Source organism: Setaria viridis, chromosome 9 (assembly GCF_005286985.2).
Source record: "Setaria viridis chromosome 9, Setaria_viridis_v4.0, whole genome shotgun sequence".
Taxonomy (NCBI): Eukaryota; Viridiplantae; Streptophyta; class Magnoliopsida; order Poales; family Poaceae; genus Setaria; species Setaria viridis.
Window position 1 is genome coordinate 14,629,556 of NC_048271.2, and position 27,694 is coordinate 14,657,249.

A 27,694-nucleotide genomic window follows, 5' to 3' on the forward strand; every position below is an offset into this window, starting at 1 on the left:
CACAAGAAGGAACCTTCGTTCGCGCGCTCGACCGCCTATATAAGCACCACCAGCGCGAGCACTCAGACGCCTCCATGGCTTGTAGCCTTCACCTGAAGTCCTGAACCGTGCGTGCTTCATAATCCGTTCTAGCTCGAAGTGACACAGCATAGTCACACTCCACACTTGAGAGAGATTGTCAAGCTGCAGCTGTGAATTTGTGGCGAGAGTGAGGAGGAGAAGGGAGGGAGCTGGAGGAGGAGCCGTGTGCGGTGGCTGCTGACCGGCCCAGCACCGACATGCGTGGAGCGTCACAGTGGCACTCCCACCGCAGCAAGCGCGCCCCGCTCGACGACGCCGCTCACTCCGCCGCCGGCAACAACAAGCTGCCCTGGCCGTCGCCGCGGCGCCCGGCCAACCATGCCGTCCTCCTTTCTGGCCTCTGCTTCCTCTTCCGCTTCGTCGCCCCTCTCTTACCTGATCCCTGCAGCTAGTAGGCCGCCGCCGCCTCCCCTCGTCATGGTACGCATCGTAGCACGCTCCTGACCTCGGTACGTTCGTGCAACGGTGCACGGGAGTGACTCGCGGTGTGTTCTTGTTCTTGTCAGGGGCAGGGGTACAGTGTCGACGGCCTCGCCGGCGTGCCGACAGGTGGCGTCGTCGTAGACGCGACGAGTGCCGCGGCGGTGGCGCCGCCGAGGCCTGGAGCCAGGAACCCGGGCCACCCGCCGCTGCCGCGCCCGCCGCCGCGGCAGTGCCCGCGCTGCCAGTCCGCCAACACCAAGTTCTGCTACTACAACAACTACAGCCGCACGCAACCGCGGTACCTCTGCAAGGCGTGCCGCCGCCACTGGACCGAGGGCGGCACGCTCCGCGACGTGCCCGTCGGCGGCGGACGCAAGAACAGGCGCGGCGGCAGCAAGGCCGGCGCCGCCGCTGCCAAAGCGTCGGCCTCGACCTCGGCCGCGGCCGCGGCCGCGACGCAGGGCGGGAGCGTCGCCGTCGGAGCCGACACGTTCCCGGACCTCCTGCGGCAGCTGATGCAGTTCCAGCCGACCGCGCTAGCCGGGGGCGGCTACGCCATCGACCTGAGCGCGTGGCAGCAAATGGCCGCTGCCACGGCGCCGCCGCAGGGGGCTGGCGATGTCAGCGCACTCGGAGGAGCGGCGGCGGCGGCGGCGGAGGCCAACTGCGGCGCCTTGCAGTACTGGGCCGGATGGCAGCCAGATGACATGCCCGGTCTGGACGGGCCTTGCTAAGCACGTGTACTAGACTGGTAGACAGTATTAGTGCTTGTATCGGCGAGTATATGTTCGTGCCTACCTGTACGTATATATGTATGCGTGTACTGCAAACGTACGTACTAGTATACGATCAGCTTGTTGTGCTAGTTTTTGCGCACGTATTATGTGTTCTTAGCTGAAACCGTGTGCTTCCTAATGATACTGCTATGGTCAAATTAATCATCCTACTGACAGTAAATTTCAAAATCGTTTAAGACTATGGCAACGCATTTTGAAAGCTGATGTGGCTCCAAAGGTTAGAATTTTTGCATGCCGTCTTGCAGAAAATGCCTTATTACCGACAAATGAAAACAAGAAGGCAAGACACAAATTGAAGACTAGTTACATGTGCAATATGTGGTTTGGAAGCTGAAACAGCTTTTCACGCTGTGGTAACTTGTCCCCATTTTCGCGATCTCTTTGAAGCAATGCACACCGAGTGGTCTGTACCGGACACCAAGCATCTCCATTTTTCAGTCCCGGGCTGGTTATTGCTCTCGCGCGACCGCCTGCTTGCTGAATATCAATCTGCCTAGTTGCTAATCCGTTGGCGCAATTGGAATGATCGCAATGCAGTAACACATGGAAGAGCAAGACTATCTATTGAGGTATGCACAGCTTCCATGTGCGTATGCACACAGCACAGCTAATAAAAACCACTGGAAAATAAAGAAGCCATGACAGGCATAGGAAATCTCCATTCAGTAAGGACAGGCTGGTCCAGCTCCAGCAGCATCCATATAAATGGGTTCAACTCAGATACCAGCCCAACACAATATGTGCAAAAGCTAAGAACACAAATCATTGCTACCAAAACTGTTACTACAACACAGCTGAGCGCGTTTCTCATCTTTTTTCTTTCTGTGGCAAATCATTGTATTTGTAGCAGAGAGACAGTTACAACGGGGTCATGCCGATGGTGGCTTGCTGGCGGTGGAAGTTGACCCGCACCTTGGAGAAGCAGTAGTAGTAGGCCGAGGTGAGCACGCAGGTGAAGAGGGCGAACGCCGCGCTGGCTACGAACGTGCCCTTCCGCACCGTAGCGCAGTCCGGCGGGTTCTCGAAGAACACCCTCCGGTAGCCGGTGTGGTACGCGGACTGCACCAGCCCAGCCAGCAAGCACGCCTCAGCGACGATGAACGTCACCCTGTGTAGAGTAAGCAAAAAAGTTCAGTTTCCTGCATCATTTGCATGGGCGTTAGGTGGTACAGTATGGGAACTAAAAGGTCATGCTCTCACACCCTCTGTTCCTTCACACCCTCTGTTCCTAGCACTTCAGTAAACCAAATTTGTCATAATGTAGAATAATCCTTGTACCAATATATCTAAACAAGACAAAGTCAGAAATGTAATGAAAACAATGCTTCAAACACTAGAGAAACACAGAATCTTGGCTAGACCACCTTTCTTTGGATAAATCAGACAGTTCAAAGGGCATTACAGTGATACAGTCCACGTTTTGTGTGGCCAGGTTAAGCAAAATACAATGGAAGCTGCAAACTCAGTCCACAACAAAAATGGCCTAAAATCCACAAAGTATTGCTTCCCGGAAAACTAATCAATTTTACTCATTCTAATTCTAATGATTCCATAAGTTTTCAAACAACCAGAAAAATCACTTTCGCAAATGCCAGCTTAACAAAATGGCAAATTGTAAATAGTCAGAGGTTCTTCAAAATATCAGAAGGTCAGCACTAGGAACTTCCATCGGTGACTTTCTTGGTTCCCAGTCCATCACTGATCAGCTAAAACAACTTTCATACCAGCATGGTGGCATCAACCTTGCATGTTCAGAAATTGAGGACATGGACATCTACATTGAGATATGTATGCTTGAACACCATGCATGCGGACAACACCACATGCCTGGCAGTGGCAGGTTCGTTAGTACTTAACTGTTTCACTTATTGGAAAAACAGAAAAGCAAACACTGGAATAATGTACAAATGTTGATCCAAGATCAACACAGGGGAGTTTTGAGCTCATGTAGGCATAAATGATATGAATTTTTATTACTCCACATCTTGATCGAACAAACTAAGCAAAATGGTTATATTACTAGGTCAGACCAGAATACTCCTAAGAGAGATCCTAGACCCCACAAATCAAAACATGCAGTTGTCTGAGCGAATACCGACTCATTGATTCATTGACCCAGCATGTCCTTAACCAATATGAAATTGACCAGGCCCATCATTTTTCAATACCAGTAAACTCAGAAGCTGTCAACCATGTTTGATGGTCCTTTAGATTGTCACCGTCTCACCGACATAATCTATGACCTCCTCTTTGTTCTGACCAGTTCAGCATAACCAGTCACACATGAACAAAGGCTAGAGTACAAAATGCTAGTACACAATTTCAGCATTTAAATCTTTCATAATAGATCTGACATGACACTTTGGATTCCACAGGACCAACAGCCCAACACCACACTATCATTCCAATAATTATGCCCCCATGTGCAAATTCACAAAGCAACATGTAAAATACGAATGTTCATGTGTGAGATCTGCAGGCAGCTAGCATAAACCATTTTACCTAGAGTTATACAACTTTAAGTTATCAACTTAAAAGTATCATTCTTTTGTCTACAAAAAAATCATTTGTTGACCTTTGTGGCCGGTAAATGCTATGAAACTATGAAAGAACACATGGTGCGCCTTCAAAATCCAGTAAACTCTGGTGGTCTTTAAAAAAATGAATTAACCTTAGCAGCTATCGCGAAAGAGAAAAGGACAGTTGGGAGTAGATTCTTTTTAGATTTTAGTAGCTGCAGCAATCACATTCAACAAATTTCATAATTCTCTACATGTGAAATGAGCATATCTGTATATGTGCATTCAGAAATATCTGCGGTAGGTGTGCTGGATCCCAAATTACTGCTAAAGCACACATGGAACAACCATTTCCGCTTGAACAAATCACATGATCGAACCAGATTTCGGGCAAGCCTCAGCACTAGTTAATAGTTCTGCTAAGTGACATTGTGGGTTGAGACACAGCTATTGACTTTTTGGTAGCCCAACAGGGCCAGCTAAGCTTCCCACGCTAATCGCTAAATTTGCGCGACGCTGCTTAAACAAACCAAGAAAGCACCATAGAACGAAGAGTAACCGGGGTGCGGGCCCCGCGCGTCAGCCTCACGTGGGAAGTCAAGGTGGCGACCCCGAGCAGGGGAGAGGAAAGGAGATGGGGGAGGAGATTGGGATCGGCGGGGAAGAAGTGGTAGTACCAGGAGGAGAGGAAGAGGACGAGCGCGCAGGCCCGGGCGCCGCCGGGCCGCAGCGCGGCTCCGCAGCAGAAGCACCGGCTGGCGAACACGGCCACCGCCTGGCCCACGAGCAGCAGCGCGAGCGCGACGCCGCCCAGCGCCGTGGCCGCGTCCGGGCGGTACACGCAGTATGTCCACTCCTTCCGCTCGTCCGTCTCCAGCCTTGCCTGCGACATGGAGAAGAGGAGCGGCGGCGGCGGCGGCGTCAGAAAAAGGAAAGCGAAGAAAAACGCAGCCATGGGAGAAAGAGGAATGTACCGAGGGGCGGCTCTGCACGGCGCCGATGGCGAGGCCGAAGGCGGCGAGGTCGACGAGCAGGATGGCGGCCAGCACCGCGGTGGAGCCGGCCATGGGGTCTCGTCAGCGGAGAAGGCAGGGGGAGAGGCTTTTGGTTGGTCCCGGGATTTCAGATGGGCGAAGCGCGTCCTGTCGCGACCGCTTTGGCTAGTTGGCTCGGGCTCGCGGTGACTGGTGAGTCGAGACTCGGAGACGGGACAAATAGGGAGGACGTGCAGTCGTGCACGCGCGTCTGATCTGGTCGTGGCCTTCTCGGCGTGCCGGTGCCGCGCCGTGTCAGGGGGTGTTTGGATGTGGGTACGAGGGGTCATATTGGATGTTCGGATGCTAATTAGGAGGACTAAACATGAGCTAATTATAAAATTAACTGCAGAACCTCTATACTAATTCGCGAGACGAATCTATTAAGCCTAATTAATCCATCATTAGCAAATGGTTACTGTAGCATCACATTGTCAAATCATGGACTAATTAGGCTTAATAGATTCGTCTCGCGAATTAGACTCCATCTGTGTAATTAGTTTTATAATTAGACTATATTTAATACTCCTAATTAATATCAAACATCCGATGTGACATGTACTAAACTTTATGAGCCCTGTATCCAAACAGGCTCTTAAGCAAAGAGTTCCTTTTCCTTGAGAGAGTAAATTAGAGTTCCCTTTTCGAACGCGCATGTATAAATACACGTGTATACATGCTCACATTGTACATGTCATCGACTCATCGCAGGTTAACAAACATCATCTACCACTATCATAGCATCGTTAATTCTAAAATTAATAAATAAAATGCAAGTATTCGTACTGAATCGAGGACTCAGGTCTAGATAGCTCAATTCATGAAGAGGTTTTTTTTTCCTCGAGCCTATATATCCTTCACGTATACTTAGACGAACTTCAAAAAAGTAATTTTAGAACTGGCGAAATCTATCACCCATCCTAAATAGACTCATTATCGATGGACGATAGGAGTTTTACCAAGTAAATTATGCTGAATCGACGAGAGCGAAAAATCTAACGGAAGAAACGCAGTACTTCGTATCACCAAATTGATGGATTCTTTTCCTCCTCTCGTCTCTGGCTTGCAAACAAATCGTCAGAAATCACATATCTCGATTTGGATCAGAACATCATGCGTAGGATACTAAGATCGAAACAATACATTTACAGCCATTATAATCATAGGATCTTAATTAAAATCCAATCTCCAACAATGGCTAGCCTCAGTTGCTAAAAAGACATAGCGGCTAGCGTCCTAAAGTTAGTCCAATCAATCTAGATTGCCAAGTCTTGATGCTTAGCCCCAGTTTGAATCCAATCAGCTATAACTATCTTCTTAAATTTAGCTTTAGCCGGTACAAATAGTTTCAGCTAATTAATTCTCGGCTAACTGCTTTCGTCTTAGCTATCATAGCTAACTATGAGCTCTAATTGATCAAAACGTGGGCCTAATCAACCAAGTGTCGCTCGTTAGCATGGGTCTGTTCGCTTCAGCTTATAAGTCGGCTGAAAAGCTGAAACGGCTGATTTATTGTGAGAGAAAAATACTGTTTGATAGCTGATAAGCTGGTTGAATAAGCTAAAGCGAACAGACCGCGTATGCTCCAGCAGTCTAGCTTCTACATCCAGCAAGCTGCCGGGCCGCCGGCGAGCAGCTGGACAGCACGCCCACGCGTGTCCGAACGCGACAGAGCTGCTAGCCTAACTAGCACGCGCGCGTGCTTCGCGCCCCCACGCTTTTGCTCGTGCCGAACGCGGCACGCGTTGATTAGACGTGCACACGGTGTGCAGTGACTTTAGCTTGCCCAAGACGTGCACGCGGCGGGTAATGACCTAAGCTAATTATAAAATTAATTGCACCCTGTGCTAATTCACGGGACGAATCTATTAAGCCTAATTAATCCATCATTAGCAAATGGTTACTATAACACCACATTGTCAAATCATGAACTAATTAGGCTTATTAGATTCGTCTCGAGAATTAGACTCCATATGTGCAATTAGTTTTATAACTAGCCTATGTTTAATACTCCTAATCAGCATCAAACATCCGATATGACAGGTGCTAAATTTTAACGGGGTGTATCCAAACACCCCTAAATAATATTTAGGTGGAGGACTCCTCCCAAGTTGGCTATAGAAAAAGATCTAAAAGGTGACCTTTATCCTGTCCTATGCTTTTTTTAGTTTCATCCAAGTCCTTGAGAATAGATTTAATAACATGTTTTAGAAAACCAAACAAGACATAAGACGGTATGCTAAATTTAATTTTCTTCGTGTCTTCCACGGTTTTCGTTTTTAAAATATCGTTTCTCTAGTGTCACCTAGATCTTCTTTTGCAAAAATTAAGTGATGCCTACATCACATGTCGATTGAATTGTTTGCATACGTTGTGTCTTAGTTCACTGAAGCATATTAGAGCATCCTGCAAGCTTATAAATCCCACAGAAAAGCTAATATACTCCCTCGCAAAAAATATATAAATGTATAATTTTCCGGGCGTTGAGTGTTGAGGGAAGCGGCCTAGCCCCGAGCCCCCAACTTGGGCCGGGTTCTCCTGCCGGATGTGGAGTTCAGGAATCAGGAGTTGTGGACCAGTTTCGAACAAACGCACAACCCAAGCTCTTTACCTCTCTCTCTACTCTCTGCAGCAGCCTTAAACCCCTCCGCGGCCGCCGCCGCCGCCTCCTCTCTCTAGGGTTTTATCCTTCCCGCCGAAACCAAGCGCCGCCGCCGCCGCCCGCTGACCGCAGCCGTAGCCCGGAGCCCCCGGCCCCTCCGGACATGGACACGGCGGCGAAGTCGGCGTCGCCGGCGGGAGCCGACTACGCGGCGCTAAAGGAGCTGTTCCGGCCGCACGTGGAATCGTTCGACTCCTTCCTCGACGTGGGGCTGGACGAGATGCTCCGCGGCATCCGCCCCATGGAGATCAAGGACCCCAACTCCAGCGCCATCCTAAAAAATATCCTCCATGCTTGAAATTCGTTTTTTTTAATCTTTGCGTGGAATTGTTTTGCTCATGCGACAGCTAACACCGTCTGGATAAGCTGCTATGCTTACGACTAGTTAGTAGCTATAGCAGGACGCAACTGCCGATTATGATTTTATACCTAGTTAGTAGCGATTGCTGATTTACTGCGAAATGGTTCATGTTTTGAGTGATAGGCTGGTATTTTTTCTCATAGCTAAATTTAGTCTCGATGACTCAGCGTAAAGGTACTGAAGCACTTACTGGAATTCTGTTTGACTGATTTTCTGGGCGAGGATACTGAATTGCACTGAAACCGGATGACACTCAACTGCACTTCGCAGAGAATGTTAAGCTTGTTGATATTTACTCCCTCCGTCCCAAATTACTATTCGTTTTGACTTTTCTAGATTCATAGCTTTTGCTATGCACCTAGATATACACTATGTCTAGATACATAGCAAAAGTTATGTACCTAAAAATGCCAAAACGAATAGTAATTTAGAACGGAGGGAGTACATATCTCAGTGAACCTTACATCAAACAGCTTGGTCCATGATTCTTTTTTCTCATTCTATTTTCTTTCTTTTGTTCTCCTTAACTATTGTGTGTACTAACCTTGGAGAAGGGTCAAGTGCTACCGCCAATGAGGGATGGTCGGTTGGGTGTACCCCTCTACCCCCAGGAGGTTTGTCTATTTCTTCTGGAATTAACATATTCTTACCTTAGAGATTGGGAATATAAGTTTTTTTTTTCTGTTTTACTAGTAACATACCCTTTTGGTACCTTAGGTGTTTGCTAGTCTGATCTTTTCCCATTTTCTCTCGGTTGGAGCAGTGCAGGCAAGCAAGAACTACATATCATGGGGAATTTAAAGTGGATGTCTGCCTCCAGTGTAATGAAGATGGCGCACAAATCAGGCATACCTTCAATTTTGGCCATCTGCCTATTATGTTGATGGTTGTTACTCTTTCTTTTCTGCTCGTGAAATGCCACTTCCCTTAGAATAATTTTGTGATTAATAAAGTTTCTATGCTTTTGGATTATGGAGTTTTTAGGTGTAGAGGCTAATAAGCGAGTTGATTTTAGTGCTTTGGTTGTTGTTTTGTGCCATCTTAGTGATTAAATCCTCTAGCCACAAAAGGGTACTGTTTTGATCATTTGTGCTGTTTCCAAACTTTGTCTTTGATCGCTTATTTCTGTTTATTATTATAGAGCCTAGTAAAATTATAACATTATGGTACTTTCCAAGACAATTCTTTGCATATCATTTTCACACATTATTTATAGAAATATCAAAATCACATATGGGTTGGACACATACCAAACTTCAGGTCTGCTCGTAATCGTAGGAGCTTGCCTTCTACATATTACTTTAGCTTGATGATCGAGATGCCTTTTTTTTTTGAGGTGGGGGTGGGGGGGTGGGGGGTGGGGTTAAGGTGGCATGAGCCTTAGATACGATAGATACATGCGCTTCTGTAATGCCAAAATGTAAAGTATTCAGAAGGCATAGTTCTTGGCAACATTTCACATAAACAACAATCACTTTCTTTCAGTTACCTTCTTGGTTGTGAATTGTGAACTATTTTCGCTGTATTAGCATGCCACAACAAGGTTCTTCATTCTCCTTGTTTGAAAATAAGATAACATTACACATTGTTTCTGGTGTGGAGCTTCTATGAGATGCCGAATCAATTAAGGCAATTATACATAGTGTTTGTATGTACTTAGCTTCAGTTAGAATTCTCATGAAAGGCTGTTGCATATATCATTATTTTTCCCACAGAAAATATTGAATGAAAAGCAAGGAAGTAACAACCAAAAGGCTACTAATTTTAAGGGGTGATGAGAAGTAAAGTTTCTTTCTTGAGTTGGCGTTGGGGGTAGGGAACTGTTATTGTTTCTTGTTTCTTTAAGATGGTTTCCTCGTTCCATTGGAAGCCACATTGAACTCAAAATTCTCTTTTCACTCCTCTTTAGGCCATATTTAGTAATGGTTCACAGATTATATGACAGCCAAATATTCTCCCTGACTTTATGCTCTTGCAATTCCAGTCAAAACTGTGTCATCTGAGAGATGCTGATCCGCACAAATTAGTTTTCCATGGTGAAGAGGCTACCGAAATGGGCGGGTGAGTATGTTTCATTTGCATTCACTTGACCATATCAGTGTGTCCATTTTGCTGTCATTTCTTAAAGTAACTGTAATATTGATTTAGTATTGTTTATGGGATATAGAGCATCGAATCTGTAACTTGCCATTATCTTTGACTGCTTAACTTGCTCTTGAGATGCTATCTTGCTTTTGTGATTCTTGTTAGCATCATCCTTCCTTTTTCTTCTTGTTCTCTTGCACAAGTGGATGCGGGAGTTTATGGTCAGGTTGGGTGCATTGAGCTGCACTTTTTAGCATCATGGCCTCTGGAAAAAAGACTACTTTGTATAGTTAAGAAAAATATTCATCGTTTCGACCGTTCAAAGTAAATGATATTGATCTTGTTCTTGTTCTTGTCTATTTTTCTGTTCTTTCAAAGGTAATACACTGAACTGAAACTATGCCATATTTGATATGGATTACACATTGAGTGAGAAAAATATAGTTTTTGAAGCATTTGTTTGTTGTGCCCCATGGATTTACTGCACAAATGTGTGCCTTTTCTCTTTGAGCATACTGTATTGCCAAATGAAATTATCGAGTTTGATTGAAATACGGACTAGTTGTACCCTGTCCTCCTGTCTGCTCAAAATCTAGCTTTGTGATGAACTTGTCCCTATGTTAGTGAAATAATTCTGATACACTTTTGAAATTCTGTTTAGGTACTTCATATGCGGCGGGATGGAGAGACTTATACGTATTCTTATATTACAAAAGCGTAACTATGTAAGATAAATTCAGCTTTGCTTGGTGCCTTATGTTGAAAGGTTAGCATTTTAAACTAGATTGCATCATTCTGATAATAAGTTCTTTTTTATTTTGATTTTTCAGCCTATGGGGTTGGTGCGTGGTTCTTTTGTTAAACGTGGTGCTGGATACACTGACAAAGCAGTTGTCATAAGGTAGTACACTAATAAATGAGGCATGATGCTCGGATAACTTATGGTCTAACTCTTGGATGTAGCTTATTTTGTCATTCCAGCAATATTCGGCTGCAATGACCCTTCCTCTATTTTGACTCCAGTTATATTCATGTTTCCACATAATCCCTACTTTCACTTACCATCCAATTTGATTATCTTTGCCAAGCCTTTAAGTTTACTGGATACTGAATGTGTATCTAAAAAACTAGAATTACCCAGTACAAATTTTCTGCTAACTTTGAAATATATTTTAGTTAAGACAGAGCCAGTGGACAAACTATTTGTAGTTGTATTTGTAGTTGCAAAAGATAAGGTGTGGTCCATTGCAATATCACAAGATACTGACATCTAACTTGGTAAAATGAAATAGTACTTTTCACAGTGACAATATCTGAATAATTGTACTGCCAGATCCTTGTATCACCTAGTTTTTTTTGAGCATGGATCATAAACAAATGCTATTAACGCTAACGCACAAGAGGAGACTGTTGGACAATATCTCAAATTTAGTGACTGAAATTCATTGCCCTTTTCCTTTATATTTTCTTCCATAGCTTTTCCTGATCTCTTAGTGCAGACCTTTGACCTGAAACTAAACTTTTTGTCAATCTTAGTGTGGACCTTTGACCTGAAACTAAACTTTTTCATCAGTCTCTTGAAAGTTAAAAAATATTCTACACCCAGCCTTGTTGAATGCTAAGAACCTTGGTAAAACATCAGGGCAAGTAAATTGCTACACCTCATCAGTCTCATAGGTCATCTCATGCAGCGCCACATAGGATTTTGCTGACATGGAGGAGAGAGAAAGCGGTTTTTGTTTCGCGAAACAACTGCCTCATAAGCTAAATTTGAGGACTATGAGACTACTAATCCACCATTTCATGAGTTGTTGTCAAGCAACTCATAGTATTCCTTCTTTTTCGGTGCACAAATTAAGGAAATAGAGTTACTACGAGACAAACAACCCATTTTACATGTTGTTTGTTAAGTCATCTCAAGATTACATGTCAATGCATTAGACCGTCTATTAGATGACATTAGAGGTTCTATTGTGCGTGTTGTCTACTAAGTATAACTATAACATCAGAGTCGCAATTGTGTGCGTTGCCTTACTATTCCTTGCTGTTTTTTAACAGATGTGTCCATAGTGACCAGTCCAGTGTGACAATAAAGTTGTATTACCTCCAAAATGGAAGCGCAAGGCTTGGGTTTTGGTAAGTTCTGTGCTGGTAAACAGTGAGTAAAAATATGTAACTCTTTTCCCTCAATTTAACCTCTTGAATTTTGTTGAATAGGTTGGGGGGTAGAGAGTTTCTGCTTCCTGTTGGTATTGTCCTCAAGGTATAATCTATCGACGTTTCCTTAAGAATGCTTAGCATTTCTAACCAGCAATACAATCCACACTGTGGTGCTATTACATGTTCTGTATGGATAAATGCTATTTAGCATGGCCGGCCTTTTCATCAGAAGCACCCTGTTAGTGTCGTACCCTCAGCATGCATTATATAACGTAGCAACTGCCTATAAAGATACCTTGAGTCCTCTGTTGATGCATGCCATTTTGAGCTGTTAAGTTGAATTTTGTTGTACAAAATCATTAATCCACAGACTTGTTTTGTTCTTTGCCCTAAGGTTATCAATCTGCTTGTTTCATAGAAAGTAAGTTAGTGCATTTCTATCTCTGTTCCCATCTTCTGGAAGGCTTACGATCTTTCCATTGAAATAGGTATCATGCACTTTGCAGTGTAGTGTTTGACTTGTCACATTTTTTGCTCATCATGCTCCTATCTTTATAATATTTTAGTCTAGATTGTATTGTTAATGTTGCTTCAGCATTGCACTGACTTGATTATGAATTTTCAATGACAGGCCCTTATTGATACAAGTGACCGGGAAATCTTTACAAGCTTGACATGCTGCTACAGTGATAAATATGGAAGAGGAAAGGGAGTTGTTAGTACTCAACTAATTGGTGAAAGGGCACAAATAATTCTTGACGAAGTCAGAGACCTGTCCCTTTTGACTCACATGCAATGCTTGGTGCATATTGGTACTTTAAAAGTTTAAAATTTTTCCGTGTTTAAAAATCCCTTGAATCCCTTGTATGTTTTGACATTGATGATCTTCCAAATGCAGGAAAGTACTTCCGATCTGTGATGGAAGGATTTGAACATTATGACTATGAAACGGTAATGCGTAATTTTGTAGTGTTTTTATTGGCATATGCTGATGGATCATGGCTTCACTTTCGCCATTCTGCATTGTTTAGGTTGCTAAAGCGGTTCTGAAGGACTATATCTTTGTGCACCTGGAAAACAACCACGATAAATTTAATCTATTGATGTGAGTTTAAATTTTAGTACCTTTTTTTGTGTGGAAGTTTTATCTTCTTAACCTTTTTTATCACATTTCCTGTTTTAGATTTATGCTGCAGAAACTTTATGCTCTCGTAGACCAAACTGCTTCGCCTGACAATGCTGACGCACTACAATTCCAGGAGGCTCTCTTGCCTGGGCACTTAATCACAATTTTTCTGAAGGTAACTGAACTCTCTGGTGCTTTGCATGTGATTTTTTTTAAATAACCTCGAAGCATTGTAAAAATTGCCCATGTAAAAGTTTATTGCACTGTAAAACGATCCAGCTTTTGGAATGGCCATATTATTTTTCTTTCTCTCCTCTATCTTCTTTTCCACATTTCCAAGAACCAGTGATTAGTTGATGTTTGTGAATGTGGGATGCAAGATATTCATTCTAAAACTTCCTGGAGCGATTGCAGCCCCTTCCTTGTGAGTTTTAGGTGCTAAGAATGGCCCAAAATCAGCCACTTTGTGCACCTTTTCCACAAACCCCGCCATCTTTAGCTGCTGAACTGATATCATTCATGTACATCTTGCTGTCTACATTATATTTTATCCTCTTTTCACATCATCCAAGATTTAGGATAAGATAACTTAGGTAAGAAAGGGGTGGTTAATGTGGTTGGAAATGAAGATTGGAGAACGTCTACGTTAATGCTGTAATGATGTTATACTGTTATACTAAAGTGGCACTTTTGCCATGCTATCAAACTTTTTCCCCATATTTATTTCATACTTGGTGCTGTTTCTTTGTTTTTGATACTTGACCGAAGATTAGTGCAAAACATGATTTCTTAACCTCAATATTGATTTTTTTTCATTATTCGATTTTGTTTTGTGATATCTGCAGGATAGACTTCAGGATTGGCTAAGAAAGTCTAAACGTTTAATCATTGAAGAGGCTACAAAGAACAAAAGTTTTGATCTCAACAATGGTATGCTACTCTTACTGTTTTTAGGCCAAAAATTTTAGCTTATGCACTCTGGTATTGTGTTCCTCAAGGCAAAACAGTTGAATTCACTGAAAAATAAATAGAACAGTGATTCTCTGCATAAGAATGATGATGATGATGATGATGATAGTAATAGCAGCAGCAGCAGCAGCATAAATAGCAACAACATCAAACTTTGGCCGTGCATAGACAGCTACAGATAATTGCATTTGCAGCTGTATCCCCACTAATTTGCTATAAGATCATTTGTGGATGTGGTGATATGACTGGGGGGATGATGAATACAAATAGTAAGGGTCTATGTTTGGCTTCGGATTCTCGTAAAAAGGAGAGTGCAATACAATGTTTTGAGAGGATATAAAAATGGTCCTTATCTCCCATAACCATTGGTAATACAAGAATTGAATACTATCTTCATTCTTTACCCCTGCTGTTGAAATATGATTGTGATATTTTCACATATAAGAGAATTTGTTCTTTTTTCTAACCTGGTTCATTCAATGAAAAGGGATAAGAAGAATCCACTGTGAATGAGTGCGAATACTGCGGTAGTTCTTTATTAGCTAGAAGGAATTAAGTGACAGCTGCTTTGAACAACGTTGAAAATCTTGTTTTTGAAGGTTGGGGATTTGAGATGTTGATATGAGAGCATATCGGTACGTTTTTTTTAAGGTCTCAACTTGATTCCTCTTTTTGTGAGCCATGGACTGTGGTTTAAATCACAGCTAGACAATCCAGCAGTCTTGAGAATGTTGTCACCTGAGAGGCTGAGACCCTCCTGCATAAGATATATTTCTATCATGTGGGTTGAAATGGTGATACATGTTGTATTTGAACCTGGGGACTGAGAGGTGTGAGCATGGCATTTTTCTGTATATTGTGGTTATTCTGTTCAGTTGGATAATGCCATAAACCGAGCTAATTGAACACTGAATAATAAAGTAACATGATTGCTTTCGAGCTGGTCAAAATATTGTCGACCAATTAAATTTGGTGTACTGTGGTTCAATTAGTATTTTGACTACCGATTAAATTTGGTATACTGTGGTTCAATTAGATTGTTTACTTTTCCAGTTTATCTGCTCACATGATCAGTGGTCTTCTTCTCTATTTCTTCTTGATGTTGTGAATTCTTTTGTGCAGCACTGGAGGTAAGAAAATTTCTTACTAAACATACAACATTTGTTGGTAGAGCTATTGAGAGTATGATAAAGATCGGGAAAGTGAATTCACAATCAGGATTGGATCTTCCACAGGTACTCTCTTACAAGGCCTACTTTATTCATAGAAGTAATACTGCTTACTTTTAAGGCATCATTTTCCTTGAATTTTATTGATGACATCGCTTCTTTTTCGTTTGATTAAGAGAAGCCCGACATGGGTTACAAAGTATACTACTTGTTTTTTTTTTGTAAAGCTGAATGTTAACAATATGTTATGCATCTGATTTTGCTAGTGTTTATATTGTTTTCGCAGAATATTTGGAACTAATAATGGCTTTTGTTGTTGAATTTGCAGAGAGATGGAATGACCATTCATGCTGAACGGCTCAACTTTCATCGCTATATCTCACATTTCCGTTCTGTTCATAGGGGTTCTGCTTTTGCTAAAATGCGCACAACATCTGTTAGAAAGTTACTTCCAGAGTATGTTATCCTCTTGATGCCATTCTGCTGTTGTTTCCTTGCATCCATCTTACTGAAAATGCCCATGTAGATCCTGGGGTTTCCTGTGTCCAGTTCATACACCTGATGGAGAGCCTTGTGGTTTGTTGAACCATATGACTTCCACATGCCGTAAGATATTCTCATCTTGTCATTTCTCTTGAATTTAAATCTGCACAGCACCCCCCTAAACACCACCTCCTTTATATCCTGGATTTCTTGTTTCTCTTTCATCTTTCACAGCATATTACATCTGCATTTTCTGTGTAAATGTTTCTATACTTGTGTCCTTGTCTTTTTTGGGGACACTGCACCTAAAATTCATTGTTGTCATTTTCTTAGTTCCAGTTTATATTTGGCGTGTCAGGTATTTCATCGGTCTACAACTCAGAAGGTGTGGTTAAAGATTTTGGGAAAATAAAGAAGTCACTTTCTTTTGAGTTGGTTCGTGTTGGAATGAACCCTGTGTTGCCGAAGATTGAGCGAACTGGTCCCCCAGAAGTACTACATGTCCATTTGGATGGATGCATTCTTGGTACTATTGCTTCTGCTAGGATTGAGGAAGCAGTTAATTATCTTCGGATGTTGAAACTTCTGGCACACTCAGGGGTCTGTACACTATGTTATCATGGTTTTATTTGATTGGACTCGTATTTTGAAACTTTTACCATCGTGTTCTAGCTCAGGGACATGTTTAATTTTTTTTATCAGATTCCTGAAGATCTGGAAGTTGGTTACGTTCCTCTTAGTCTTGGTGGAGCTTATCCTGGCCTTTACCTTTTTACAAATCCAGCTAGATTTGTTCGACCTGTCAAAAGTCTTTTTGGTCTACCTGATGGAAAGCAAAGTATTGAGCTTATTGGACCATTTGAACAGGTTCGTTTTGACCAATTTCTGTATTTCTTATATTACTTCTAACCAATAACCCAAAACTTCATTTTGTATTCTAAATTAGGCATTTATGGAGATACGGTGTCCTGATGGTGGGGATGGTGGGAGAAAAGAAAAGTTTCCTGCAACTCATGAAGAAATCCACCCTACTGCTATTCTTAGTGTGGTTGCCAATCTGACACCTTGGTCTGATCACAACCAAAGTCCTAGGAACATGTACCAATGCCAGGTTGGTAGTCAGATTTTGTTTTTATAGTTATCAGTTTATTATTCTTGATGATGGGTAATGTGCTTCCTTTTGTGGACTAACCAATCCTCATGCCTGTTTCCAGATGGCAAAGCAAACCATGGGTTTTTGTGGACAAGCTCTAAAATTCCGTACTGATGTAAAAGCATTCCACCTACAGGTTTGTTTTTTTGTAGTATGATTGGAATTGAACAATTATCCAGAAGAGCTACATCGTGTGGTTGTTTAAAGTTGTCTCCTTGCAGATAACATAGGAAGTAATGATTTTAACACTTGAACATATACATTTATATTATGTATTGTAGCCAGGTTTACCATATAATTTTAAATTATCACTAGATGTGGGTAATCACTGGCTGATTAGAATTCCAGTGTAGGCAGAATGCTTTGCAATGTGTGGGGAAGCTATATCTCATCAATCTCTTTTCAGAATTGATAGATCATTTGTTTTTTTTGTGGGGACAATTTATAGTTTACCATATTGATATTGTGCCATAGTTTTTTTGGGAAATGTGACAAAACCCAATCAAAGTTCATACGGTTTGTTTATGACTTTAGTACTTCAGGTTAAACCCATTACTTGGATGTACCTCATCAAACTGGTCTAACAGCATGATCTGACCAGTGATTTTATTTATGGTTATGTTTTACTGGAATTATGAAACCCTGGTTGCACCTGGACATGGACAACTAGAAGGCGTAAAATTCCTCTTTGTAAGATGTGGCATGATCAGAGTATAATAACTAAATAAGGGAAATTAAGCATGAAATATGATAAATTTGACAAATACCCTCCGCCCCTTGCAATGTCTTCCTGATCCATTTTGTTATAAGCAGATGTATTTGGTAGCAGTCACACCCATATTGTCTGCTGCTTAGTTGTGTGATACACAGACTAACATGTGGTACACCAATTGCTGGAAAACACTGCTGACCTTCTCTACTGTCTTTGATGCCCTGCAGACCCCTCAGACACCAATTGTTCGGACAGCTACATATGGCAAATATTGTATGGATGAATTTCCATCAGGAACAAATGCTATTGTTGCAGTGCTAGCATACACAGGGTATGCCTTCCAATTTATAGTATGATCATTTTTTTTAATCTTGCTTCATATGATGAAATCATTCCTGTGATATAGTTATGACATGGAGGATGCTATGATATTGAATAAATCAGCTGTTGATCGTGGAATGTTCCGTGGACATATTTACCAGGCAAGTTATATCTCATTATTTTGTTATTATTCGTGATCTGATTTATTAACTACGTGCAGTTAGGTTTAGTAGATTTTCTTTCACATGGTGTATCGGTGTTATAGGTTCAATCCAAGGCATGCTTTAGCTCGTACTGCCTTAGCATTTGTAGGCAGTTATTTCATTTTCTCAACTTTTCTTTCATAATGTACGCGATGCTGCCTGCACACTTCATGGGACGGAGGGGGTATATTTAGTTACTCACATTATGATGCACATTGAAAATATCCTCTAGTTGGAAGCTTGGAAATTTTTGATTCAACCAACTAATTTGGAACTAAACATTTCTCAGTGGCCCTTCAATTTTTAAAACATCAAATTAACCCTTTCCTTGTGAAAATTTTCTGCAGACTGAATGCATCGACCTATCAAAAAAAAACAGAGAAAATGTTCCAGAAATCTTTGCAAAGAGTGTATTATCTAGGGATACAAGCACTGCTATTGATTCAGATGGCCTTCCTCGGCTTGGACAGGTAGTTATTTGTTCATTCTAAACTTAAAGTTAGTTCCTTGTGTAAGAAGAGTTATTGAATTCCTCTTTCATGTATTTTCATGGACAGACAGTACATCCAAATGAGCAGTACTATAGTGTCTATAACAGACTCACAGGCGCGATAAGGCCTGTCAGACTAAAAGGCACGGAGCCAGCGTTTATTGACTATGTTGCTGTCAATGGGGCAAGTTCAAAAGGTGACTTTCAGAAGGTAAGCCAACACTTAAGTAACTATCAGTAGAATTTCAATTGGCTGAAAGGTAACAGAACGATCACACAGAAGTTGCCAATCTTCGAAATTCTGAAAATCACATACCATCCTCACATTTTATGTATCATTGGACTCAAAAAGCATTTTGTGCTATGAGTTTCAGAAATGCTTATTTCTGACTTCAAGCATCATGAGATTTGTTTTTGTCATCTTGTCATGTGTTGATCTTTCTGCAGGCTAACATTCGTCTGCGTCGTGTAAGAAATCCCATAATTGGTGACAAGTTCAGCAGCAGACATGGGCAAAAGGGTGTTTGCTCTCAGTTGTGGCCTGACATTGACATGCCATTCTCGGCAAATACTGGCATGAGGCCAGATCTGATCATTAACCCTCATGCATTTCCTTCAAGAATGACTATAGCAATGCTCTTAGAGTCTATGGCAGCAAAGGTACAAATATTTACTTCTCTCATAGGTTAGCAAGTTAACAGTTGATGTTTCCCTTCATGCATGCAAAAGAGTTGTTGGCATATTTGACATATCTACAGCAATGATCGTACACAGCTGTTGGCATCTTTTGATTGATGTTTTACCCCCTGTGTGAGATTGTAGCTTTTGCTTTGATCTTATAGTTTCTCGAATAAAAAACTATTTTAGTAATGCTTATGTGCTCCTGAAAAGCTAAACCGCACAATAGTAGAAATGGTATTGTTTGTATTGGTGCATGGTTTTCTTTTATTCGCTTCGAAAATTGTCCCTAGTCCCCTTTGGAGGTTGTTGACATACTTTCTAGACAGGTTTTGCCCTTCTAAAAGTTTATGCCTGTATACAAATTATTCATCTATACCCCCCTTTGAAATGAAAAGGCTTATTTCATTTTGTTTGGTAAGTCTTTGACCAACAATTACTGTATTAGTACATAATTTTTGACACAAAATTGATGTTATTATTCAAAAAAACCCTGTGCTTAAATATTTATTTGTATTCAAATAATACTTGTGATTCAAATGAACATGGTACGGCACTTATGAAAGGTTTTTACACTAAATTGTTCCCGTTCCGGAACGATGTTCCTGGAATGAGGAACGTGACCACGTTCCACGTTCCTGGCTGCTAAGGTCAAGCCTTACCTTAACGAAACGAAATACGCCTTGTAAAGAAAGGGGAGGAGTATGTCTATTATAGCAGCGCCGTTCTGCCTAAATATATCTTGAATTTGTCCTTTCAGGCTGGAAGTTTGCATGGAAAGTTCATGGATGCAACGCCTTTTGCAAGCTCAGTCAAAAAGGAGGGCAAGGATCCCCGTAAACCTGATTCGATTGTGGATGAACTGGGTCCCATGCTCGCATCTTATGGGTTTAATTATCATGGAACAGAGACTCTTTATAGTGGATTTTTTGGCACTGAGATGGATTGTGCGATTTTCATTGGACCTGTTTACTACCAGCGTCTAAGGCATATGGTCTCAGATAAATTCCAGGTGAGCAATTGTTGTTTGTTCTACATTTGACATATGGGCCTGGTATCAATATTTTCATGTATCCAATATCCGTTCACTTAAATTTTTATTTTTTTAAAGAAAAAAAGTGAGGCACAAGTTTTCTGCAAAGTAGGTAGCTAGGGTTTCTCTCTGTTTTCTTTGGTTCTGGATTGGAGAACCTGGGATAGTTTGCCACAATGTATTTATTTGATTGACCATGAAAAGGAAGCCCTTTAATTGTTCCTGACAAGTGAACCAGGAATCTAGATTTCACTTTCTTTGTACCAGCATTACTGTTTGGAATTTTGGATTATCACTGAATACTGATGTAACCTATCTATGCAGGTCCGCACTACTGGTCGTATAGACCAGATAACAAGACAACCAATTGGAGGAAGGAAGCATGGTGGAGGGATCCGGTTTGGTGAGATGGAGCGTGATGCACTCCTCGCCCACGGGTCTTCCTACCTCTTGCACGATAGGCTTCACTCCTGCTCGGACTACCACATCGCGGACGTGTGCTCCTTCTGCGGGAGCTTACTGACCGCTACGGTGATCAAGTCCGATACCCAGAAGAAAGCCAAGCGTGAGATGCTTGGGCTGCCTACGGTCAGACCTCAGAAGAACTTCGCATGCCAGGCCTGCAAAACGAGCAAGGGGATGGAGACCGTGGCGATGCCATATGTGTTCAGGTACCTGGCTGCCGAGCTGGCTGCCATGAACATAAAGCTGGAGCTCCGGCTGAGCAACAAATCAGAATTGCCTCCGAGCCAAGGATCATGAAGTTCTGCATTCACCAGAGCTCGGAGGCACCTGGCAGGAGAAAGCTTAAACGTAGCCTGTTGCAATCGCAATGTCCTGCCGGAGCTGGACACTGCAAAGGTTTGTTCGATGAGGGAACTGTATCTTTGATGGGTCAGTTGAGACGTTGGTTCGCTGTTGCATTGTTTCATGCGTACGTGGGCGTGGTATGTCGTTGTAACATGTAACAAATCATCAATGTCAATCCGAGCTATAACTTTGCGTGGTCGCTCTTTTGCATTTCGTGATATGACTGGATGCTTATCTTGAGCAGAGGGCCCTTGATGCGGCTGGCAGCGAGCCAGCGGCTCGATCTCACCCAAAACCAGATTTCACCAAGTACCTCGGATATGCAGCTAAGTGGGGGATGCAAATATGATGTGATGAATTTTGGATGGCCTTGAGCCCTTGATGCTGTACAACATAGCTGCGGCATTCATTCCACGTAAATTTGCTACTGCCATTGTTGTAATTTGTTGTCTAATTGTGCATCTAAAAGGGTTACAAATGTTCTGAGTTTCAGGATAGCAAGATTACAGTAAAGGTCATTAGCACAATATAAAAGCTGGAGCTCCGGCTGAGCAACAGAACAGAATAACCTCCGGCCCTAGCCAAGAATCCTGTAACTTCTACGCCTACTGGGAATTATTAGTCACAACGAGGTGCATGTGCATTGCAAAATTTTCTGTTTTTTAAAGAGGGAAAATGCGTACTCTGTTCCGGTTGTGCTGTTGTGGTCATATATAAAGGGTGGCCCTAGCCAAGAATCCTGTAACTTCTACGCCTACTGGGAATTATTAATCACAACGAGGTGCATGTGCATTGCAAAATTTTCTGTTTTTTAAAGAGGGAAAATGCGTACTCTGTTCCGGTTGTGCTGTTGTGGTCATATATAAAGGGTGGCTGATGAGCCAGCTTAAGTGGTCATATATAGGGGTGGCTGATGAGCCAGCTCGGCTTGTTTTGGCGAACCAGTTCGGTTCGGCTTGTTAAGGTTGACGAGCTAAAAATCGAGTTTGGCTAGTTCGAGCCAGCTCATCTGGCTCACGAGCTTAGCATTGTTGAACATTAATGTTATGATAAAAACTACATTTACCAATATATGATAATTTAAATATACTAACAATATTTAAAAGCTCAATTTATGATGATCTTATGAAAATAAATAATAGAAGTCAATAAATTAGGATAATATACATGTTTGGAGACTCGAAATACTCAGTTAGTACTTAGATTTGACTTACAAGTTGACCAATAAGTTTATTTTAACTAAATGATAGTAATATAACTATATTGATGAAAAATATTTCTGATATTTTCATCTATGTGGAGTCTAATGAGCTAATCGAACATGTCACGAGCAGTTCACGAGCTAGCTCGTTAAGAAAACGAGCTGAAATTGAGGCTTGGCTCGGTTCGTTTAAAGGTCGAGCCGAGCTGAGCCGAGCCAACCCTATGAACGAGCCGAGTCAGCTCACGAGCCTCGAGCTTTTCTGCCCTAGTCATATATATGGGTGCTGTACTGCTATATCGTTATAGGATTGGATGCTGTCACTTACTTGATTATTGCTGTGATTGGATGCTGTCACTTACTTGATTATTGCTGTCCACGGGTCATTTTATATTTTAATAATTCAGCAAGCCTTCTGAATACAACCTTTTCAGTTTACATGACAAAGCTGAACATGCAAAGATATAAACAGCATGGATAATGCGACTTTTTGTGCAAAAGAAAAGGTTAGAAAAACTTAGGTTTGTACCCTTCTTATTCACAAGCTCCTCTTCCCAAGTGCTGAAATGGCAAACAATAGCCTTCAACGTCTCCCTTCAGCAGGCAACTGGGGAAGGCTTAACTACGTAGTGCACGTCCCATAAAGTTACTGCTTAATCGCTGGGTGAATTTACATGAATCTAAACCACTGCTTTCTTCTTATGGCACTGATTATCTCACATCTGCCTCCCTAAGTAGGCTAAGTAGCTACATCACCTAGTGAGTTTAACTTAGAGGGTGTTTGGATCTTTAGGACCTCCTAAAATTTATGTCACATCGAATATTCGGAGGCTAATTAGAAGGATTAAATATGAGCTAATTATAAAACTAATTACACAGATGGAGGCTAATTCACGAGACGAATCTATTAAGCCTAATTAATCCATCATTAGCACATGTTTACTGTAGTATCACATTGTCAAATCATGAACTAATTAGGCTTAATAGATTCGTCTCGTGAATTAGTCTCCATCTGTGCAATTAGTTTTGTAATTAGTCTATATTTAATACTCCTAATTAGTATCTAAACAATCGATGTGACAGAAATTTTAGGAGGGACTAAAGAAACAAACACCCCCTTAATCAGCACATTGTGCTTCATTGACTAAAATTTTAGTTTGGGAGAAATTCCAAGCAGTAGCAAATTATGTTTCCGATATAAATCATTCCTAGATGACAACCTTCTGCTTTATAATTCCAAGCAGCAGCAAATTATGTTTCGCCAAGTTGAATCAATAGATAAAGGAGTTCCCATTGAATAATGAAACAGCTTCAAAAACCAAAACTCTGCCTCTGCTCTTACCTCCTAGAGGGACCAGATCAAACTTTTAATTTGGCAGGGAACTTGTCATTCCTAGATGACAACCTTTTTTTGAATATCGTGACTTTCTTCTGCTAGATAGTAATTCCAATATCAATTCGAACTAGCAACAAGTTATGTTTCGACAAGATGAATCGATAGATCAAAGAGTTTCCAAACAAAAAAAATGAAACAGCTTCAGCTTCACAAACCAATACTCTTTCTGTGTTCATGTAGTCTAGACTCTAGAAAATAACAGAATCATGGTTGTGAATTCTCTTACCCCCATACGATTTTCCAACCAAAGATTGTTTTTATTCATCATGTTCCTGGTTACGTGATATCTGTTATCAAACTTGTAGCTGAAATTGATTTCTAGTCATGAGTAAGATGATTTCTATGTCCATGCTGCTAGAAAACCATCAGTTGAGACAAACAGCAGAGGCTGTTGTGGCATGATCCGAGCCGAACAAAGAATCAGCGGTTTATAATTTGGTAATCCCACCAGTTGGATGGAATCATTGAAGTAGCAACCTAGGGGATTTGCAACAGCACTGACTGCATTATTCACAATCTCAACAACGTGAGTTAGACATATTGTATGCAACAATATTATCTGCTCCTCAATTTACAAAATTATAGAAGGGGCATGCAATGCAATGAGGAGGCAAAAAAAAAGATATCGAATTTTATTTTATTACTTTCCCTTAAAAATGTTGCACAAATCTGAATTCTGCCCTCCCAAATTACTGGATATATTTAGGTGATAAGTAAAAATGACAAACATGAAACAAACAGGGGACCATAGATTAACAATACCAAATAGAGCTCAAAAACTAAAGTGCAAAGCCCATTAAAGCACATTCATTGTTTCTCCATCATATTGAACACATGGGAAAACTACTCTATCATAATCTACCAGAAGTTCAGAATACGAGATAATTGAGCTGAGCTCAGAAGTACATGCGCCATATCTGTAAGGATCAGGATAACTATTCTTGACTCGCTTTGTCATGAACTGGGAAGATGGGAGGCCTAAACATGGTAACGGGAAGAACAAAGTTTCTTGGCTGCGGCCTCCGCGTTGGGTCTGATTCGCCGGACACCGGCAGGGCGGCAGGGAAATGGGGAAGGGACGCCGGCGTGATTTGGGCCTCAGTAGGCCAAAATACGTCCAGTTAGTTTTTCGGCCCATAAATCGCGTCCACAACTCGCTCGCCCCTAGTTGGCCGGGTACCACCTTTGAACTTCGTGCATTCCTGCTAAGAGCAACTCCAAAAGGTTGCTAATCTTACCCCCAATATCTTTTTAGGGAGAAAAAGAGAAAAAACAAACTCCAACAATTCACCCAAACCTTCCCTAATTTTTTAGCGATGCTAAAAAACAGCCTGCCACCGAGTATATTTTAGTGTTGGCATTCCTCTCCCAATCCTGATTCTTGCACGCCCGCACGTCCCTTCTGATGGGCCCAATACGATGACGTGGCCTATTTTGAAATATTAGGGGCAATTTATTAGCGATCTGCTGTGGATTGATATGTTTTTGGGGGAAATTTTTTTTAGGAGAACCCCTTTGAGGAAGAATTTTTTGGGTTACTCTTGGAGTTGCTCTAAGACGGATCATCAGTATCTGTAGATAAATGAGATTCACATCAAAACATGAATCAACTTCACAAAACAATTCTTTCTATTTAGTATTTTTACTCTCCATAAAAACATTCCACAAATCTGATTGGTACCCTCCCTTGTTAGTAGTTCCTTAATAGATCAAGATGATAACTGAAAGAAGAGACATATCCATACCATATGTCCATACATAGATTAATGCGTGAAAGATAGAGATCAAAAGCTGAAGTGCTAAACCCATCCAACATAGTACATTCACTGTTTCTCCACCGTGACAAACACATTAAATAAAACTACTCTATCACAATCCAGTTGTCCAGAATAAGGGAGCTCTGAAGTTATATGTTAAGGATCACTGTTCTTGACTTGTTTTGTCAAGAACTGGGAAGATGGGAGGCCAAACCATGGTAATTGGACGAAGAAATACATTGTGCAGCAAAACCCCCTGAACCACCTTTTCCACAACCCTGTTCCCCAGTTGCATACAGCAGACAATTTCACTGGCCACAATATCAAAGATGACAAACTCAGCATTGTCCGCAACCAGAACAATTTCGACAGGAGCACTTCGACTATTGTCTGGGGTTCCCATCTCTGCACATTAAGATGGCCACATGCCTCATGCACAGAGATTGTATCTACCAAGACCCACTGCCCCACACCATCGCCATGCCAGACCCGAAGCTGGAAACCATTTGCATCAACAAGGTAGAGCCCAGATTGCTGTCCACGTGAAAACTTGAGAGTTCTGCTGTTCCGAACTTCGTCTGGGAGCTGGACGGTAAAGAAGCTAGTGGCCAAGTCCAACCCAAGAACGTACCCCAGGGTGGTCATCATATAGAACTTGCTGCCCAAGAGCAACCTTTGAGCTCCAAGTGTGTCCAGAAGATCCTGCCGGAGCTCTGTCACTGGGCAATGCTGGACGCCCCACACACCAGATCGCAGGACCGAGAACTCGATGCACAACTCCACACTGTTGTATGTCAAGTCGAAGCATACGCAGGAAGTGTCGTCGCCGTTGTCGTTGTCCTCAACCTCAAGGAGCCTTCGCTTCTGTAACGACTGTCACGCTTGGAGATGGGGAGAAGGCCAAATTTTGGAAATCGGCGTGGCTTCAGGGAGAGGCGCCAAAATACATTGCCCCATCTGTGTATTTCATCTCAAGAAAGAAGAATCAGCAAATTAAATACACCGTACTGAATGATAGGTGGATTTCTGACATAAACGTGGCCAATCTATCGTCAGCAACGCAGCTTGCAGAATTCGCCATCCTCTGGGACCGAACGAGAACGGTCCAATTGAACCCGGGCACGCCAGACTTCATTGTATGGAATCTTACCCGACATGGTGAGTACACGACGACATCGGCATACGAGGCTCAATTCCAAAATTCAACACCGTCCGATATGGAACGACTCATCTGGAAGACGTGGGCACCCTCAAAGTGCAAATTCTTCTACTAATCACAAGAGGATGGCCCAACCAAAAGATATGCATGCTCTGCCATACACATGATGAATGTTACTACACCTGCTAACAAAATGCCGCTACACGACTTGACTTTGGGATAAAATTTTTGACTGGACGGCCACGCACATACCATCCGGGGGGACTGGTCAGCCTTTTTGTCCGTCAGCGAATGGTGGACGCAACTAGGTTCTATGCCAGGCATGCCACAGAAGGGGTTCAGATCCCTCATCATTCTTGTGTCATGGGAGATTTGGAAGGAACGAACGAGTTTTCCAGCAAAACTTTAAAAGTTTGGACAAGCTACCGTGCAAAATCAAAGATGAAGTACGATGTTGGATTCTAGCAGGTGCAAAGCATCTGGGTAATATCTGCCCACTTGAGGAGTGATTGCATTCTTTCGAGCGTCTCTGTAAAGTCTCTGTATATTGTTTTCGGCCTAGACCTATAACTCTCTTCTCTATTAATTAATACAAGTCTGCCAATCTCTGCCGAGCCCGCATTTTTCAAAAAGAACCTCAAGGAGCTGAAGAAAGCGGCATTGGCAGCGCCAGGTGCAGCAAGCTCCTCACGGTGTAGGTGTTGAACGTGGTAGGGTCGCCATCGTCGACCTCGACGAGTCGATGAGCAGGCGGCCGTTGCGGCAGTCAAGGACCACAGAGCGGCCCAGGGTAGCGCGTGCACGGCGGGCAGCGGCAGTGAATTCGGGGGGCTGAGGTAGTTGGATACGGCGATTCTCAAAGAGGCAGAGGGCGAGGATGCGGAGCGGGCGGCGCGCGGGGAAGCCACGGAG

The 27,694-nt window shown here is 42.3% G+C and overlaps 3 protein-coding genes across 3 annotated transcripts; 2 read left to right on the plus strand and 1 right to left on the minus strand.

Annotated features, from left to right (window-relative positions):
• On the plus strand, window positions 1-1,492 carry LOC117838348 (uncharacterized). Its single transcript, XM_034718347.2, has 2 exons — window positions 1-501; window positions 588-1,492. Exons 1-2 carry the CDS (start codon window positions 400-402, stop codon window positions 1,236-1,238), a joined length of 753 nt encoding a protein of 250 aa, XP_034574238.1. The 5' UTR covers window positions 1-399; the 3' UTR covers window positions 1,239-1,492.
• Window positions 1,493-1,929: 437 nt separating this feature from the next.
• LOC117838349 (uncharacterized) lies at window positions 1,930-5,027 on the minus strand. Its single transcript, XM_034718349.2, has 3 exons — window positions 4,795-5,027; window positions 4,498-4,703; window positions 1,930-2,409 (listed from the first exon to the last, which is right to left on the minus strand). Exons 1-3 carry the CDS (start codon window positions 4,885-4,887, stop codon window positions 2,160-2,162), a joined length of 549 nt encoding a protein of 182 aa, XP_034574240.1. The 5' UTR covers window positions 4,888-5,027; the 3' UTR covers window positions 1,930-2,159.
• A 2,416-nt stretch (window positions 5,028-7,443) lies between these two features.
• Window positions 7,444-21,468, plus strand: LOC117838116 (DNA-directed RNA polymerase I subunit 2). The gene is made up of 27 exons (XM_034718007.2): window positions 7,444-7,797; window positions 8,418-8,491; window positions 8,641-8,763; window positions 9,862-9,938; window positions 10,624-10,687; window positions 10,793-10,863; window positions 12,021-12,098; window positions 12,180-12,225; window positions 12,754-12,934; window positions 13,021-13,073; window positions 13,154-13,227; window positions 13,306-13,423; window positions 14,094-14,178; window positions 15,340-15,452; window positions 15,715-15,842; window positions 15,913-15,992; window positions 16,228-16,469; window positions 16,572-16,736; window positions 16,816-16,980; window positions 17,084-17,158; window positions 17,962-18,065; window positions 18,141-18,216; window positions 18,606-18,728; window positions 18,816-18,959; window positions 19,196-19,408; window positions 20,187-20,438; window positions 20,784-21,468. Exons 1-27 carry the CDS (start codon window positions 7,620-7,622, stop codon window positions 21,219-21,221), a joined length of 3,540 nt encoding a protein of 1,179 aa, XP_034573898.1. The 5' UTR covers window positions 7,444-7,619; the 3' UTR covers window positions 21,222-21,468.
• The last annotated feature ends 6,226 nt before the right edge of the window (window positions 21,469-27,694 follow it).

What these genes read in the sequence shown, in the direction of transcription:
- LOC117838116 (XM_034718007.2), top strand. Translation starts at nt 7,620, where the DNA reads ATGGACACGGCGGCGAAGTCGGCGTCGCCGGCGGGAGCCGACTACGCG. An exon ending in AACATTATGACTATGAAACG is followed by an intron (nt 13,074 to 13,153) that starts GTAATGCGTAAT and finishes TGCATTGTTTAG; the next exon opens with GTTGCTAAAGCGGTTCTGAA. An exon ending in CAGGATTGGATCTTCCACAG is followed by an intron (nt 15,453 to 15,714) that starts GTACTCTCTTAC and finishes TTGAATTTGCAG; the next exon opens with AGAGATGGAATGACCATTCA.
- LOC117838349 (XM_034718349.2), bottom strand. Translation starts at nt 4,887, where the DNA reads ATGGCCGGCTCCACCGCGGTGCTGGCCGCCATCCTGCTCGTCGACCTC. An exon ending in CCGTGCAGAGCCGCCCCTCG is followed by an intron (nt 4,704 to 4,794) that starts GTACATTCCTCT and finishes TCCATGTCGCAG; the next exon opens with GCAAGGCTGGAGACGGACGA. An exon ending in GTCCTCTTCCTCTCCTCCTG is followed by an intron (nt 2,410 to 4,497) that starts GTACTACCACTT and finishes TACTCTACACAG; the next exon opens with GGTGACGTTCATCGTCGCTG.
- LOC117838348 (XM_034718347.2), top strand. Translation starts at nt 400, where the DNA reads ATGCCGTCCTCCTTTCTGGCCTCTGCTTCCTCTTCCGCTTCGTCGCCC. An exon ending in CGCCGCCTCCCCTCGTCATG is followed by an intron (nt 502 to 587) that starts GTACGCATCGTA and finishes TGTTCTTGTCAG; the next exon opens with GGGCAGGGGTACAGTGTCGA.